The following is a 16,771-nucleotide window of genomic DNA, read 5'->3' on the forward strand; positions in this document are numbered from 1 at the left end:
TGTTGCTGGCTAAAAGATCTCTTCCTTCCCCAGAAACAACTCATTTGTCTGCTTGGCCACCTCCTCCCACCCCAGGAGCGGCCGCGCTCGGGTGCACGGAGCTTTTCCTGGCGGGATGAAAGTCGGCAGATAAAACAGATAAACCATCAGCATCAGGTCGCAGCATCCCTCACTGCTGGCCTGCTCAGGAGCCGAGCTGCGATGCCTGGCCGGTGATGCAAGGCTCGATCTTTCCAGCACGCTTTTCCCTCGGGCTCCAGGCTCTCCCGCGGGTGCAGCTCGGGCTGCTTCGGGTGTGGAGCCTCGGCAGCCTCCACCCGCTCCGGAGCCGGCCCTGGCAGCTGCGGAGTTGCTGTCACACTTGGAGCTTTCTTGGGGCTTTCTCGGCGGTAAGATCGCAGCGTGGCTCTCTCGCGCCTCGTGGGTTTTTTGGGGTGGAGCGTTTTCTCCGGCTGGCCCCAGTGCTCAATGGATTTTGGGGGGCGCATCAAGAACAGGGGGGACAAACCTGGGCAGGGGGTGAGGAGGGGCTCTGGTGGGGTGACAGGGGGGTGCAGAGAGGGGTGCTGAGGCAGCATCCCCCCCTCCACGTCCCCGAAAACTCCCTTACTGAGTGCTGTCCCTCTTGGGTGAGCCCCCCCACCCCAATGCCAGGCCTGTGCTGGATTTGCACCCCTTCTATGACCCCAAAACATCCCCCAGCCCTCAGTGCAGCAGTGCCAGCGCAGAAGTAAACATCGCTGGCAGGATGAGCCTCAGTTCCCCACCTTGGGGGCAGCCTCGGCCCGGGGGCACCGCAGCCCCGCACGCCCTGCCCAGCCCCGGAGGTCAGCACCGGCAGCGTTCCAGGGGGCTCGGAGCCCCCCAGGGATGGGGGTTTAGGGGATGAATCGATGGCTCTGGGGGTGGTTGGTACCCCGAGCCCCGGCAGCCGCTGCGGAAAGGGGCAGCTCGCACGCAGGAGCAGAAACAGGGCGGGGAGATGCTCGGGGAGGGCGGTGGGAGGGGAGGGGGGTCAGCCCCGAGTGCAGCCGCCCAGCTCCCCACCGGCCCCGGGGTCGGTCTCCGCTGACCTCTGGGTGAGCGAGGCATTGCGAGCCAGGGAGGGATGGGATCTGCGGGAGCCTCTGCCAAGAGCTGGCTCCAGATCCGCAGGCAGCTCTGGGCTGCATTTCCCCTCCGGCGCGAAGAGGAGCTGGGGTGTCCGGGGTTCACTCCTCGCTGACACCGACCCCCCGAGACCCTCAGCGGCACGCCGGGCCCCGCGGGGAGGTGAGCCCGGTGCCGGGGGGTGCGGGGGAGCCGGGGGTAGGCGGAGGGATGGGCTGGGGGTGGAGGGGATGGAGGGAAGGATGGATGGAGGGATGGAGGGGAGGGATGGATGTGGGGATGGGAGGGAGGGCAGCGGTGCGGGGCTGGGCGCTGCGGGGCTGGGCGCTGGGGCGGGGGGTCCGCGGTTCCCGTAACCCCACCGCGAGCTCCCAGCGCTATCAAAGCCCCGCAGCCGCTCCCGCCGCCTCCCTCGCGTTGATCCCCGCGGGGAGGAGGCACCGCCGGGGCGCAACAGGGCCCCCCCGGCCCGGCCAGCCGTGAACCCCCGGGCAGGGAGGGACAGCGGGAGACGGAAAGGGCGCATCCATCCCCCCCTCTCTCCGCCGCTAACCGGGTCCGAGCCCCCCCGGCCGCCGCCTGCTCACCGAGCCCGGCCCGGGGGGGCGGAGGGAGCGCGGAGCCGCCGGAGCGGGAGGGGCGGGCGGCGGGGCCCCCCCGCGCCGGGCGCTGCAGGTACCGGGAGCGGAGGGGGGGACACAGCGCCCGGCCGGGCTCGGCATCCCCCCAGCCCTTCCCCTGCATCCTCCCGGCCGGGCCCGCATCCCCCCGGCTGCCGCACCCCCCCGCCCGCTGCTGGCCCCTCCATCCCGCACTTGTTGCTGCCCGGCGGGGCTGGGCTGGCCCCGGGTTTAGGGCGGTTTTATTTTGGGGGGGTGGCTTTGGAGGGGGTGGAGGTTGCAGCCTCCCCTGCTGTCCCCCGGCTGCCTGCGGTGTCCGGCGCGGCTCCGGCGCGGCTCCCCCCGAGGCCAGAGCCGAGGCTGAGCCCCCCCTTTTCCCCTCCCCAGTCCCGTCTCCGTCCTCCCCTCCCGCCTTGGCCGAGCCCCAGCTCCTCGCCCGGAGGAAGGGTGCACGTTGTGGGCATCTCCCATCCACCGAAATCTATGATCAGCTCGGTGTGTGTCTCCTCCTACCGTGGACGCAAGTCTGGGAACAAACCACCCTCCAAAACATGCCTGAAGGAAGAGATGGGCAAAGGGGAAGAGTCGGACAAGATCACCATCAACGTGGGCGGCACCCGGCATGAGACCTACAAGAGCACCCTGCGGACTCTGCCGGGCACCCGCCTGGCCTGGCTGGCCGACCCCGACGCCCAGAGCAACTTTGACTTTGATGGCAAAAGCAACGAGTTCTTCTTCGACCGGCACCCCGGCATCTTCTCCTACGTGCTCAACTACTACCGCACGGGGAAGCTGCACTGCCCCGCGGACATCTGCGGGCCCCTCTTCGAGGAGGAGCTCACCTACTGGGGCATCGACGAGACCGACGTGGAGCCCTGCTGCTGGATGACCTACCGGCAGCACCGCGACGCCGAGGAGGCCCTGGACATCTTTGAGAGTCCCGAGCCTGGCGGAGGGGCTGCTGGAGAGGAGGCTGAAGAGGAAGGGGGTAGGGAGATGGCCCTGCAGCGCCTGGGCATGGATGACAGGCCTCCCGGGGCAGCAGGGGCGGCTGGAGGGGGTGGATGCTGCAGGAACTGGCAGCCCAAGATGTGGGCGCTCTTTGAGGATCCCTACTCGTCCAAGGCGGCAAGGGTAAGCACCTGAAACATGCCGGAGGGGAGGTGGGATGGATGGGGCCGTGCTGGGGTTGTGTCTTCACCTCCCCGTCCCTGAGGGCAAGGCTGGCTTTCCTGGTGGGTTACGTGAGGCCCTCCCAAAACCCAGAGTGTTGGGAGGATGTGTCCCCCAAAACCCAGAGTGTCGGCATTAACTGTCCCCCTCCTGCTGTGGGGTACATGAGCCATGTCCCATCCTACGGGACACCTCTTCCATTGTCTCCCAATCACCTCCCAACGCATCACATCTGGGCTGAAACTGGGGGCAAGCACAATCCCTGCCCCCTTTGAACCCTCAAGCGCTCCCCGGGCACCTCCTGGGCACTCAGAGGTGAGGGATTGTCCTTGGCAGGGCTGACTCCTGGCAGAGTTTCAGGATGCTCTAGGATAGGATGTTTGGGTTCCTCCTGCTGGGCTGCACCATGCCAAAACCCACATTGAACAGCCCAGGTGTGGAGTGGAGGTCAGGGCTGGGGGTCAGGATCCTCATCATGCTCCTCACGTGTAGGGCCCACAGCCCCAAAGGACACCCTGTGCCACTGCACCCCCTGCCCGCTATCACCACCAGGGTCACCCCTGTGACTCATGGAGCCCATCAGGTGCTGCTGACACCCCACAGACCCCATCAGGGTCCTGCAGTCCCCTCACCATACATGGCCCTGGCACCGTGTGTGTGCACATGTGAGCTCTTCCACACAGTAGAGACCCCCCCAGACTCCCTGGGCACGCAGGCTGTCCCTCCCCACGGCCACCAACATGCCCAGGATGTGTCCCCTAAAACCCAGACCCTCCTTGTGCACCCAGGCTGTCCCTCTCTATGGGCCCAGGATGTGCTCCCCAAAACCCAGACCCCTTTGCATTCTCCCTGGGCACCCAGGCTGTCCCTCCCCATGAGCACCAACGTGCCCAGGACACATCCCACAAAACCCAGACCCTCCCCACCTTCCCTGGGCATGCAGACTGTCCTTCCCCATGAGCACCAACATGCCCAGGACGTGTCCCCTAAAACCCAGACCCTTCCTGGGCACCCAGGCTGTCCATCCCCACCAAGGTGCCCAGGATATGTCCCCCAAAACCCAGACCCCTTTGCACCCTCCCTGGGCACCCAAGCTGTCCCTCTCTATGGGCCCAGGACATGTCCAGGACTTGTTCCCCAAAACCCAGACCCTCACCCTCCCTGGGCATGCACCCTGTCCCTCCCCACGGGCACCAACGTGCCCAGGACATGTCCCCCAAAACCCAGACCCTTCCTGGGCACCCAGGCTGTCCATCCCCACCAAGGTGCCCAGGATATGTCCCCCAAAACCCAGACCCCTTTGCACACTCCCTGGGCACCCAAGTTGTCCCTCCCCACATGCACCAACGTGCCCAGGACGTGTCCCCCAAACCCCGACGTGTCTGCAGGCTCCCAGCCCGTGTTCAGGCGCTGCTCTGCGCATGTGTCTCCTCTCCCAGCTCCTCATAGATCATCCCCAAAGCTCTGCCCCGACCCCCCAATGCCCACCCAGCCCCTGGCACGCCCAGCTGATAAATCTGCCACACACACCCAGGCAGGCAGTTGGGATGGAGATGAATTCTGGATGCATTTAGAGGTGTAAAAAAACTCCATCAATGGTAAGAAATTCTGCAGGCATTTCACACCCACGAGCAGCACGCGGGGCAGGGGTCAGTTTGGCAAGGAGGTGTTTTTGCAGCAAATGTTAGAGCAACACACACACACATGCAGAGAATGCTTGGGCAGCAAGAGCTGAACCCATTTTAAAAGGGTACCCCCACCTCTGCCCATCTCTGAGGGCTCTTCACCTCAGAGAGATGCTCTGAGTGGTGTAAAGCTCCAAATAAAAAATTAAACAAAATTAAAAATAAACCCAGGCACAATAATTCAACTCCTTTTTTTCCCCTTGGTGTCATTTGGTTCTGCTTTTCCTGAGTGCTGAGCTGATCCTGGAAAGGCTTTAGCAGGAGGAATGTGCTGGAGGGAGCAGAGATGGTGGTGATTGAGGCCCAGCTGGGGCTGGAGTGGGACCAGTTTGTGCTGGGATCTCCCTGCTTCCTTCTCACTGCTCTACATAAATGTTCAGCTCAGCAGTGCCATGGGAACGATCAACTTCCAGAGGCAACAGGAAAAAATACCCATGTAGTTTTACCACAGCTTAGGGGAACTGCTCTGGCAAGAGGGGAAACTGAGGCACAGAGCAATGCAACCAGCCCAAATTCCTGAGTGCACCCAGCTCCTGCCTGGAGCCACCATCCAGCACCAGGATGCTGTGGGATTTGTGTGGGTACAACATTCCTGCTGCTGCCCTGGCTTTGGTGGTGGGTGAGGTTAGCAGTGGTTGGGATGTCTTTGATACCCCATTTTGGGGTCTCCCCCTTTCTTGCCAGAGCCCCAGAGGTGCTTCTGGCTGCAGGAATGTACTGGAGCAGCTGGACAGCAGGTTGCCAAACCTTGGGAAGAAGCAGTCCCAGGCTGTCCATGTACACTCTCCCTCTCTGTGTGGCAGCTGTGACTAAGAGCCTCCAGAGCTGAATTTCTCCGTTGGTCATCGCTCCTCCTCTCCACGGAGCAGCCCCTCGGGCCCTGACTCAGTTGGCTCCTCGTTATTTCCATCTTTCCCACCCTCCAGCACTTCTCCTCCTGAGCTGGCAGCACTGTGAGCGTGTGGTTGGAAATCTCTCCCATGTTTTAGCCTCTTCTCTGTGCACCATCGATGGCCGTGGGGTCCCTGGCTCCTCACTCTGGGAATGTTTGGTCCCTGGTGCAGCCGCTGTCCCAGCTGGAGCTTTACACTTCTCCTCCCCATGGGGAACTACCCTGGCTGGGATTTTACCTCCATGTCCAAACTCTCCTTACGTGCAGCTCCTGGTTGTTTTTACCCTTTGCAGCCCAGCTTGGAGACTCCTGACCTCACTTTCATGGGGACTTTCAGGCTGGTGACCCTCTGTAGGGTCATGGATTTTTTGGTGACACCTATGGCAAGCTGTTGAGTGCAGGTCAATATTGTGTAGAACATCAGCAGGTTCTGGAGAACCTGTTTGGTGTGTATTAGTAGTACTGGGTTTATACATTGATTTCATTTTATTTTAAATACAGTTTTGGAAAAGGACTTGAGTTTGGAGCAGACACTGAGGCTGAGGTGAGATATCTTGGGTCAGACACGGAACTGGAGCAGCACTGCTCAATATTGTGTAGAACATCAGCAGGTTCTGGAGGATTTGTTTGGTGCGTATTGGTAGTACTGGGTTTATACATAGATTTTATTTTAATTTAAAGGCAGGTTTGGAAAAGGACTTGAGTTTGGAGCAGACACTGAGGCTGAGGTGAGATATCTTGGGTCAGACACGGAACTGGAGCAGCACTCTGGGGGGACACAATGGTTGGCACTGGCTGTGAACCCAACTTCTATTTATAAAGGCTGATTTTGCTCCTTGGGCTAAATCAGGTCTCACCTCACACCCAGCAGCAGGGCTGCTTCATTACTCAAGTATTTGCATGGTCTCCCTCCCTTCCTGGGTGATTTTTTTTTCCTTTCTACTTTGCTTTAAGTCTAAATTTTTACTCTTCAGGTTTTCCCAAGATCCCCCATACAGGGAAGCTCAGGAACGTGACTCAGCCCTCAGCTGAAAAGCGGATTATTTTGGCTGTGCCACCACAGTGTAGAGACACTTGTCTGCTTAAGCTGGCCTTGCTTTAAGATCCCAATTGTGTTGGATTTGTTTGTTGGACACGACAGGTCAGCCCTCAGAGCCGAATCCCCATGCACAGCCCAGAGGGGTCTGACTGAGAGGTGAGAGCATCTCACTGCATCCCCGAGCAGGTGTCTCTCAGTGGGGCAGGAAAACCATCTTCCAGAGGTTTCTTCGTTATTTAACACCAGATTTAAACTTCACACCCAACTCCTGCAGGGCTGGTGATGTCCATGGTGGCCCCATGTGGCTCTGCCCTTGGGGACAGCCCTAAGGACACTCCAGGCAGGCTCGGGGCTGCCACAGGACACCCGGGGGTCGGGTGTTCCTCCAGCGTGACTCAGGCTGTCTCTGCTGCTGATTCACTCCAGCCGAGGATCCGGGCTGTGCCTGGAGCAGCCTCACGGTGCTGCTCCGCCAGGAGCGGCCGCTTGGGTGGCTCTGACAGCAAAAGGTCACGTCCAGCACAGGGGCTGCAGCAGGACCTGCTCTGGGGAAGCTGAAACCACCGGAGTTTAGTGCTGCAGGGAGGTGGAACAAGAGTTTTTCTGCTCTGAAGCTGTGTGGTGATATTCACAGGGACAAGGGAAGAGATGAGAATCTTGACTCCATGTTTCAGATCTATTATTTTATGATATATATTACATTAAAAGAAAATGATATATTATAACTGTACTAAAGAAAGGATTTCATCAGAAGGCTAGCAAGGAATGAAAAAGAATGATAATAAAATCTTGTGGCTGCTCACAGCTTCAACACAGGTGGCTGTCGTTGGTCATCAAGTAAAAACGATTTCACATGCAGGGTAAACAATTCTCCAGATCACATTCCAAAGCAGCAAAACATGGAGAAGGTGAAGCTTGTCAGCTTCTCAGGAGAAAATATCCTGGCAAAAGGATTTTTTATAAAATATCATGGCGACAAAGCTGGGGTTTTTTTGGGGGGTGGCTTTTGGAAACCTGCTCCAGGTAATGGGCTCGCTGTGAGGAAGGGAGGGAGCTGAGCAGGATTGATGGGAGCACAAGGGGGAACTTTGTGACACAGCCTGTGACTTCCAGTGCGTGCTGCTGGCCCCTCCTTGCTCACATCCATGGTGAGGAGAAGGGAGGAGGAGGTGACATGGAGCGGACAATAATCTCCCTGCTTGGGCAGAGCGGAGAAATGGGAACATTTGGATGTCACCAGGTGCAGGTAGCAGCAGGAGGCTGAGCTCTGCCTGCTCCTCCCCTGGTCCTGTACCTTCTGTGGTGGGCACATCACCCACCACTGACCCTCAGGAAGGGGGTGAATGATGTCTCTGACACATCCAGACCCCAAAGCTCATGGCTGTGAACAGTGTGAACCTGGCATCTGGAAGGGTTTGTGATGAATGAGGGGGAAAGCCCATTGAATTTGTCCTGTCAAAATTCCATTTTCATGTCTGTTCCCATCGGAAGATTGCTCCAGTCCCAGACTGTCCCAGTTCCTCCTCATCCCCACCACTGCACAGCTGGGGAGCCCAGCACACCTTCTCCTGCACTGGTTAGAGCACTTGGAGAAGGTCCTGGACTGATGGCCCCAGGCACTGAGGTTTGCTGTCAATCCATGGGAGAGGTCCAGGGATCCCTCCTCATTCTCCACCCTTGGTCTTGGGGCAGTGGGTGGCAGCATCTGGAGTGTCTTGACTTCCTCCAAACCGAACAGATTGCCCCACATAACCCATGGGAGAGGTCGAGGAATTTCTCCTCATTCTCCACCCTTGGTCTTGGGGCACTGGGTGGCAGCATCTGGAGTGTTTTGATCTCCTACAGACAGAACAGGCGGCCCCACATCAGCTCACAGCCCGTGTAACTTTGACTTTCACAGGTGGTTGCTTTCGCCTCGCTTTTCTTCATCCTGGTCTCCATCACAACCTTCTGCCTGGAGACACACGAGGCCTTCAACATCAACGTCAACGTGACGGAGACCCTGGTGGTGGGCAACACCACCACGGTGCTGCTGACCCACAAGGTGGAGACGGAGCCCATCCTCACCTACATCGAAGGGGTCTGCGTGCTGTGGTTCACCCTCGAGTTCCTGGTTCGCATCATCTGCTGCCCAGACAAGCTTCTCTTCATTAAAAACCTGCTCAACATCATTGACTTCGTGGCCATCTTGCCCTTCTACCTGGAGGTGGGTCTCAGTGGCCTGTCCTCCAAGGCTGCCCGGGACGTGCTGGGTTTCCTGCGGGTCGTTCGCTTCGTGCGCATCCTGCGGATCTTCAAGCTGACGCGGCACTTTGTGGGTCTGCGCGTGCTGGGCCACACTCTGCGGGCCAGCACCAACGAATTCCTGCTCCTCATCATCTTCCTCGCCTTGGGGGTCTTGATTTTCGCCACCATGATCTACTACGCCGAGCGGATCGGAGCCAAGACGTCCGACCCCACCGGGAACGACCACACTCACTTTAAGAACATCCCCATCGGCTTCTGGTGGGCCGTGGTCACCATGACCACCCTGGGCTATGGTGACATGTACCCCAAGACCTGGTCAGGGATGGTGGTGGGCGCCCTGTGCGCGCTGGCCGGGGTGCTGACCATCGCCATGCCCGTGCCCGTCATCGTCAATAACTTTGGGATGTATTATTCCTTGGCCATGGCCAAGCAGAAGCTGCCAAAGAAGAAGAAAAAGCATATACCCCGTCCAGCCCAGCTGGACTCACCCACCTACGGCAAATCCGAGGAGAACTCGCCCCGGAACAGCACCCAGAGCGACACATGCCCACTGGCAGTGGAGGAGGGGGTGACTGAGAGGAAACGGTCAGGTGAGACCCCAAAAGTGGGGCTGAGGGAGAGGGAGACCTCCGGGAGCTCTCAGGGCAGTTTGTTTGGTCCTGCACCATCCCCTGTGTCCCAGCTCTGGGTGGGGCCCCTCAGGTGTAAGGGTGTTGGGGGCCATGCTGGTGGAGCAGGACACTGCAGGTTGAATCTCCCATCCAAGCAGGGGGAAAAGGCTACCTGCTTTCCCAAAATCCATATCCTTCCCTCCTGATGGCACAGATCAAGCCGCTGAAGTGGCTTTCAAGGTGTCCCTGCCTAACCCACCCCTCCCTCACAGTGACAGAAGTAAGGCCACTCCTCTCATGTTAGTCTGGTCATGCCCTTGGCACAGATTTTTCCTTTGCTTTCTCCCACCATAAATCAGGGTAACTTTCACCAAAATTGATAAATCCAGGGACATTCCCCGGGGCTTGACCCCACCTCCTCATTCATCTGCTGATAGACAGAATCCCTGTGCTGCTGCTCCAAATCCTGAGCAAAACCAGTCCCTGGACATTGCTCTTTATTTTTGTCTCATGCACTGGGCTAAAGTTTAGAGGTTTGGTGATCCTTTTCTTAGAAGGCACAGCCTCAGCCGTGGGCAGCTGTGGGCACCATCCCCTGGCTACCTTTGGGGGTCTGTGTGAGCCCTGCCCCACAGTCAGTGCTGGCCCTGGTGGCTGCTCTGCCCCCTTTGTCTTGGTTTGCTGCCAGTGGCACCTCTGGGGTGTCTGAAACAGGAGGCACCATGGTGGGGTTGTGTCCTTGCCCAACACTGAGGCATTTAACAGGGATGGGGCTTTCCCTGCTGAGGAAACAGGGAGCTCTGGGTGCCCCAAACAGCTCTTTCCTTTTATAAATCTCCTTTTTCCACATGCCTGTGAATCCCATCTGCCCCAGGGGCCCTGGCAGCAGGGAGCAGTCAGAGCCAGGAGCCCAGGCCAGGCCCTCACGTGGCAGAGCATCTTCTCAGCCAAGGAACCAGGGAGCCAGGGGACATAAATTAGCACTTCCCACCACCCCGAGCAGCCCGCTCCTCAGCAGTGTGAATTTTGGAGAGCTAATTCCCTCCAATTAGGGTGGGTGGATCTCACAAAACCTGGGGTGTTTCATCCCCAGCAGGTTTTATAACCCTCAGCAGGACTGGAGCTGCTTGGAATCATATCTGTGTTTGTCCTGTTTGACCGTGTTCACAGGGGTCTGAGGAAGAGGGAAGAGACGAGGATCTGATTCCATGTTTCAGAAGGCTTGAGTTATTATTTTATGATATAGATTACATTGAAACTATACTAAAAGAATAGAAGAAAGGATTTCATCAGAAGGCTAGCTCAGAATAGAAAAAGAAGGAATGATAACAAAAGCTTCTGTCTTGGACAGAGAGTCTGAGCCAGCTGACTGTGATTGGCCATTAATTAGAAACAACCACATGAGACCAATCACAGATGCACCTGTTGCATTCCACAGCAGCAGATAATCATTGCTTACATTTTGTCCCTGAGGCCTCTCAGCTTCTCAGGAGGAAAAATCCTAAGGAAAGGATTTTTCATAAAAGATGTCTGTGACAGTCCTGCTCCCCTGGCTGTGCTAAATGAGCGTGTCCAGGTGAAAGCAGCAGCTGAACTGGCTGGTGTTGCTTTGGGCCACCTGCAGCCTGCTCTTCTGCTTCTTGCACGCTCTGACCAGCCCCTCCTGGCCACCCTGAGCAGTTTGTGCTGTGGGTTTGTGTCATGATCCGTCCTTACCAACGGACTTCATGATGGTTCGTGGATTGATCTCAGGGTGCAAAAAGAACCCCGACATGGCACAGGGGGTTTGCAGTGATAATCAAAACAAATGCACCTTTATTGAATGGCCACAGCAAAATGTGATAGAGGGATTAAGGGAGAGGAAAATAAGAGAACGAGAGAGAAAAGAGAGAGAAAGAGAGAGAGAGAGAGAGGGATATAACTACCAAACATAGAGATGAAGTCCTTTGGTCCAGTCAAGGATCCGCCTGTTTTGTCGGGGAGATCTCAAAATCTCTAGCTAACTCAGAGGTTTTTATTATGATAACTCTATTGGAAATTGCGAAGGAGGGGGAAACAGATACAATAAGGAACAGATGTAACAGGTAGTCCATGCTCTCAGCAGTAAATGAGAGCCATTTTTTTCTTGGTCCAGTGGTCACAGCCTGCTGGCAAACATCTCGCTTTGGTCAGCTTGCTTCCCCCTTATACCTCCCCTGGGTTGGGGGTTTCAGTCCCAGTCCTTGGAAGGAGCAGAGGGGCCTTTTCACATGGGGGTTCCCTGTCTCAGTCCTTGATGGAGAAGCTTCTTACATCTCAGTCTGTCTGTCATGGCGGTTGTAAAACAGGTGAGGGTCTTCTGTGGGGGGATCACCTGAAACTCAGGAGAAGTCCAGCCAGGCTGAGAGGTGGGACAGCTTCCCAGGCTGTTGTTGCAAAAAGGCCTTGGTGCCCCCTTCTTATTCTCACTGGGCTCAGTGTAGCACACAGCAAACAACACCTGTGGACAATAGGTAGCACTGTGCTCAGGTCTCGGGCCTGTGGTGTATTTGACTTTCTCCTACAAAGAGGACAGTGGCGTGTGACCGTGTTCACAGGGGTCTCAGGTTGAGGGAAGAGATGAGGATCTGACTCCATGTTTCAGCAGGCTTGATTTATTATTTGATGATATATATTATATTAAAACTGTACTAAAAGAATAGAAGAAAGAATTTCATCAAAAGGCTGGCTAAGAATAGAAAAAGAAGGAATGATAACAAAGGCTTGTGGCTCAGACAAAGAGTCTGAGCCAGCTGACTGTGATTGGCCATTAATTAGAAACAACCAACATGAGACCAATCACAGATGCACCTGTTGCATTCCACAGCAGCAGATAATCATTGTTGACATTTTGTTCCTGAGGCCTTTCAACTTCTCAGGAGGAAAAATCCTAAGGAAAGGATTTTTCATAAAATATGTCTGCAACAGCGGGGGGGGTCTTCTCTTCAGTGGTCCCCAAATGACAATGGTGAGGCAAATGAGGGAAAATTCAGACAGACTCTCACAGTTTGCCAGCTGCTGATGGCTCTGTGGCACCTCCCTCCCTCCCTGCAGACTCCAAGCAGAACGGGGAGGCCAACGTGGTGCTGTCGGACGAGGAGCAGCCGCTGTCCCCCATGGACGAGGAGCAGCGGCCGATGCGGCGCTCCAGCACCCGCGACAAGAACAAGAAATCCTCCACGTGCTTCCTGCTGGCCACGGGGGACTTCTCCTGTGCAGCAGATGGAGGCATCCAGAAAGGTAAAACGGCTGGAGGTGCGAGCAGGACTTGCATGGGGAGGGACACGTGGAGGTTGAGTGTAGGTTTGTTGGGCTGACCCAAGACTGGTTCATCTCCATCCACCTGCCTGGCTGTCCTCTGCCCCCCAAACCCACATCTTCCTGCCCATCTGCTTCACCTCCACCCAACACATCTCTCCATGTTGGCTCCACATTTTGTGTTCTCCTCCCCAGTGTTCTCCTCCCCAGTGACCCCTGTTTGGGGTCTGTGACCTCCATTTGGGGTCTGTGACCCCCATTTGAGGTCTGTGACTCCTGTTTGGGATCTGTGACTCTTAGTTGAGATCTGTGACCTTCATTTGGGGTCTGTGACCCCTGTTTGAGGTCTGTGACTCCCATTTGGGGTCTATGACCTCCATTTGGGGTCTGTGACTCCCATTTGAGGTCTGTGATTCCCCTTTGGGGTCTGTGACCCAATGCTGGCTGCTCTGCCCTCCTTGGGTGCACAGTGCTCCAACCTCTCCCCCTGCAGCTCTTCTCCCTGGGTTTCAACCCCTCATTTCTGGATGGTATGTGTGGGACATCTCTCCTGAGGACACGGTGAGGTTGTGACTGAAGGTGACCAAAAGGTTTTCAGTAGGAAAAAAAAAAACCCAGACTCTTTTCCCCTGCTCTCTCCTGTGGTGGCTTTTGGTGGGTTCGAGCGTGGGGAGCTGAGATGTGTCAGCGCTGCCTTGCCAGCAGCTCTGAGCTGCCAGAAAGGCTCCTCTGGGCTTGGAACAGGAGCTGTGCTAAGTGTTGAGGTTTTCCATAGGAAACTGAGGGGGAGATGAGTCAGGAAAACACAAAACTCTTCTTCCCATGACAAAACAAAATCTATTTCAACGTGGTCTGTAGGAGCGTCGGGGGGTAGGATGGTGGGGATGGATGGAGAGGAGAGATCTCTGCAGCCAGGGCTGGGAACTTGTGGGTTATTGCAAAGGGCCTGGGTGCAGGGCCCTGCTGGGAGCTGCCAGGCCCAAAAGAGGGAGAGAGAGGTAAAGAGAGAGAAGGCAAGAGAGTGGTAAAGAGGATGAGAGAGTAAAAGAGAGAATAAGAGAGTAAGAGAGTGAGGTTCCCGTTACAATACAATAAATCTTCTTCTGTGTTGAATATTCTGATTCTCACTAGCCAATTTAGTACAAGATACAAATCCTATAGCGTTTACACACAGCCCATAAGAATCATTACATTACCATACTGTGTTACATTTTAAACCCTAAAAACTCGTCTTTGGATCCCTTCTGCCAAGCTGGCAGGGTCTGCTCTGACCCTTGGAGCTGTCTGCAAGCAGAGGGTGTTGTTCCATCAAAAGGGGATCACCTTCAGCTGGCCACACCATTGTTTTCCAGTTGTTCAGTAACTGAGGGATCTCAAAGCTTGCTTTCATTTCAATTTCGCTTATAGTTTCCATATTCTCAAAATCTTTTGCCAGACAATTATATTTATAAGGCTTTCCTGTTTCATCTTCCCCAACAGTGGTATCAGAGTTCTCTGCTCCTTTGCCCATCCCTCAGCACTCCAGCCCCAGAGAGGATAAATCCAGAGCCCCAAAACCCAGCTGCACCCTGGATTGCTGGGATAACTCTTAGGGCAGCTCTGGGCTGCCAGAAAGGCTCCTCTGGGCTTGGAACAGGAGCTGTGCTATGTGTTGAGGTTTTCCATGGGAAACTGACGGGGAGATGAATCAGGAAAACACAAAACTCTTCTTCCCATGACAAAACGAAATCATCTTCAACCTAGTCTCAGAGTTCTCTGCTCCTTTGCCCATCCCTCAGCACTCCAGCCCTAGAGAGGGTAACTCCAGTCCCAAAACCCTTCTGCACCCTGGATTTCTGGGATAACTCTTAGGGCACAGCTCAGGTTCCCAGTTGTGCAGGGTTTTTGTGTGTCCAGGCTGGTGTGGGATGCTGTAGCTGCAGAGCTGACCTACTTCTCCCTCCCTGGAACCAAGTGCTGCCCGTTGCTCACAGGGAGCTGGGACCAGGCAGGAGCAGGGATGATATGCTGCATCTCTGAGCTGCTCCCCAGGAGCTTTGAAGGGTTTGTTCCTTTTGATGGGACACAGGGAGGTGTTTGGGTGCAATCACATTCATCAGTAGTAGGAGCAAGTTGGTTGTTTCCTCCTGGGAAATCAAGGATTCCCTTTGGCATTGCTGCTCAGCCTCAGAAAGAGGACAGAGAGGAACAGCTCTGCTCATCCTTGGGGTGCCATCAAATATCTGCTTGAAATGCCTGATGTTTTTTCCCTGGAAGTGCCGTTTCCTGTGAATGTGGAGAGGGGAGAGAGGTTTAGTCCCACTCCAGACTGGGAGGGGGAATGCTGAGCTGGAGGGATGGAGGAGACAGATGAAACCAGAGCTGATTTTCCTCCTCAGCAAATGCTGGAGCCAGGCTTCAGCTGAGGCATTTGAATCTGGTCCCACTGAAGCCAGGAGAAGTGGAGCAGCTCTGAGAGTTGAGGATCCAGAGCTGCTTTCACTCACTCCCAAATCCCATCACAGGAGACCAGGAGATTTCTGTCCTTGTGTGGTGGCACAGCAGCTCTTTGAAAGGGCACTGTAGTGATGCTTCTTGGGGTGTTCTGGGGTCTCCCCTGCAAATTTCAGAGTGCCTTTCACACTTCCAAACAGGAGCTGTGCATGGGTCACTCATTCCCATGTTGCTGGAATGGTGCTGCAGCTGGAGAAGGCTGAATCTGGGTCCAGAGGAACTCCAGAAATTATTGAGACCTTTTTGAGGGGAACCTCAGTGCCCCTGTCCTGCTTGGGCTGTGGGACAGATGGTGGGAGGCTGTCCTGGGAGGTCAGGGCTGGCCTTGGGTGACCAGAGATGACCAGAGGTGTCCAGAGGTGACCAGAGATGACCAGAGATGGCCAGAGATGACCAGACATGACCAGAGGTGACCAGAGATGGCCAAAGATGGCCAGAGGTGACCAGAAATGGCCAGAGATCAGCAGAGGTGTCCAGGGGTGACCAAAGATGACCAGAGGTGACCAGAGATGGCCAGAGGTGACCAGAGATGGCCAGAGATGACCAGAGGTGACCAGAAATGCCCAGAGATCAGTAGAGGTGTCCGGGGGTGACCAAAGATGACCAGAGGTGACCAGAGATGGCCAGAGGTGACCAGGGGGTGAAGCAGCCTCCAGCCAAAATCCCTTGGGAGCCGCAGAGGCTCCTCTTGCCTGGGTCCTGATTTATCTCCTGCTGAGGCTGTTTGTTCTGGTACTGGGATGTTGGCAGCTCTGCAAATTGAGATGAGCTTGGTTCTGAGCCCGACTCTCAGATGGCCATCTGTCAGATCCTGGGACAGGTACTGGTGTCTGTGCAAGCTGTGGAAATCAGGGGAGGGAGCTGCTTTGGGAATGAGCTGCAGATCTCAGCATCCATCGTGGTTTAACCCCAACTCTGGGTTGGTCTTGTTGGGGCAGCTCAGAGAGGAGCTGCTCCTGCCCTTGGACCTGAGCCTGGAGCAGATTGGGCTGTGGATTCCTGTGTGGAATGTGTTTTTGCTCCTGTGGCTGCCTGCAGTGGTGTTGCTCTGTTCCCTGGCTGCCAGGGATGGCTTCAGAGCCTTTATGTCCCCTCAGCACTGGGGTCCTTCCCAGCACTTCCCAAAAAAGTGTCCTGCTGGCTCAGACACCTGCCTTGGTCCTCTGTTTGGGTGGAGGGACATGGAGGCAGGGTGAGTCCAGCCAGTGAGACTGGTGAGGGTGGAACCATGGAATCACCTGGGCTGGAAAAGAGCTCTACGAGTCCAACCTCCCTCCAGCACCTGGCCAGTAACCCATGGCCCCAAATGCCACATCTGTGTGTGTCTTAAAACACTCCAGCTGCTTTATTAACATGGCACAGCAGCAATTTTTGTCTCTGTAGAGCATGGTGCAGCTGATTTTCACTGTTGGTGTCAGTGCAGGGCTGTGACTCCCACATGGCCTGAGCATGTGGGATGGGATCAAGCTGGGAACACTCACGGGAGCTGGAGTTGCCTGGCTAGGGGAGACTGAGGAGCAGCCAACATTTGCACAGGGACAGGACCCCACAGGAGCCGAGTGTCAGGCCTCTGTCTGTCCCCAACCCCACAGGAGCCGTGTGCCAGGCCTCTGTCTGTCCCCAGC

General features: G+C 56.0%; 1 protein-coding gene across 4 annotated transcripts in view; it reads left to right on the top strand.

Annotated features, from left to right (window-relative positions):
- Positions 1 to 16,771, top strand: part of KCNC4 (potassium voltage-gated channel subfamily C member 4) — a 30,008-nt gene continuing 13,237 nt past the window's right edge. For 2 of the 4 annotated variants that reach the window (XM_063178175.1, XM_063178176.1), the window contains exons 1-4: positions 1,003 to 1,272; positions 2,118 to 2,864; positions 8,420 to 9,356; positions 12,450 to 12,635. In XM_063178175.1, the coding sequence (XP_063034245.1) occupies positions 2,214 to 2,864; positions 8,420 to 9,356; positions 12,450 to 12,635 (1,774 nt within the window). In that variant the 5' untranslated portion in view covers positions 1,003 to 1,272; positions 2,118 to 2,213. Of the gene's footprint in view, positions 390 to 1,002; positions 1,273 to 2,117; positions 2,865 to 8,419; positions 9,357 to 12,449; positions 12,636 to 16,771 lie in introns of those variants that run through there. The other 2 variants (XM_063178174.1, XM_063178177.1) reach the window with 2 other exon arrangements.

This window comes from Melospiza melodia, chromosome 28, assembly GCF_035770615.1.
Source record: "Melospiza melodia melodia isolate bMelMel2 chromosome 28, bMelMel2.pri, whole genome shotgun sequence".
Taxonomy (NCBI): domain Eukaryota; kingdom Metazoa; phylum Chordata; class Aves; order Passeriformes; family Passerellidae; genus Melospiza; species Melospiza melodia.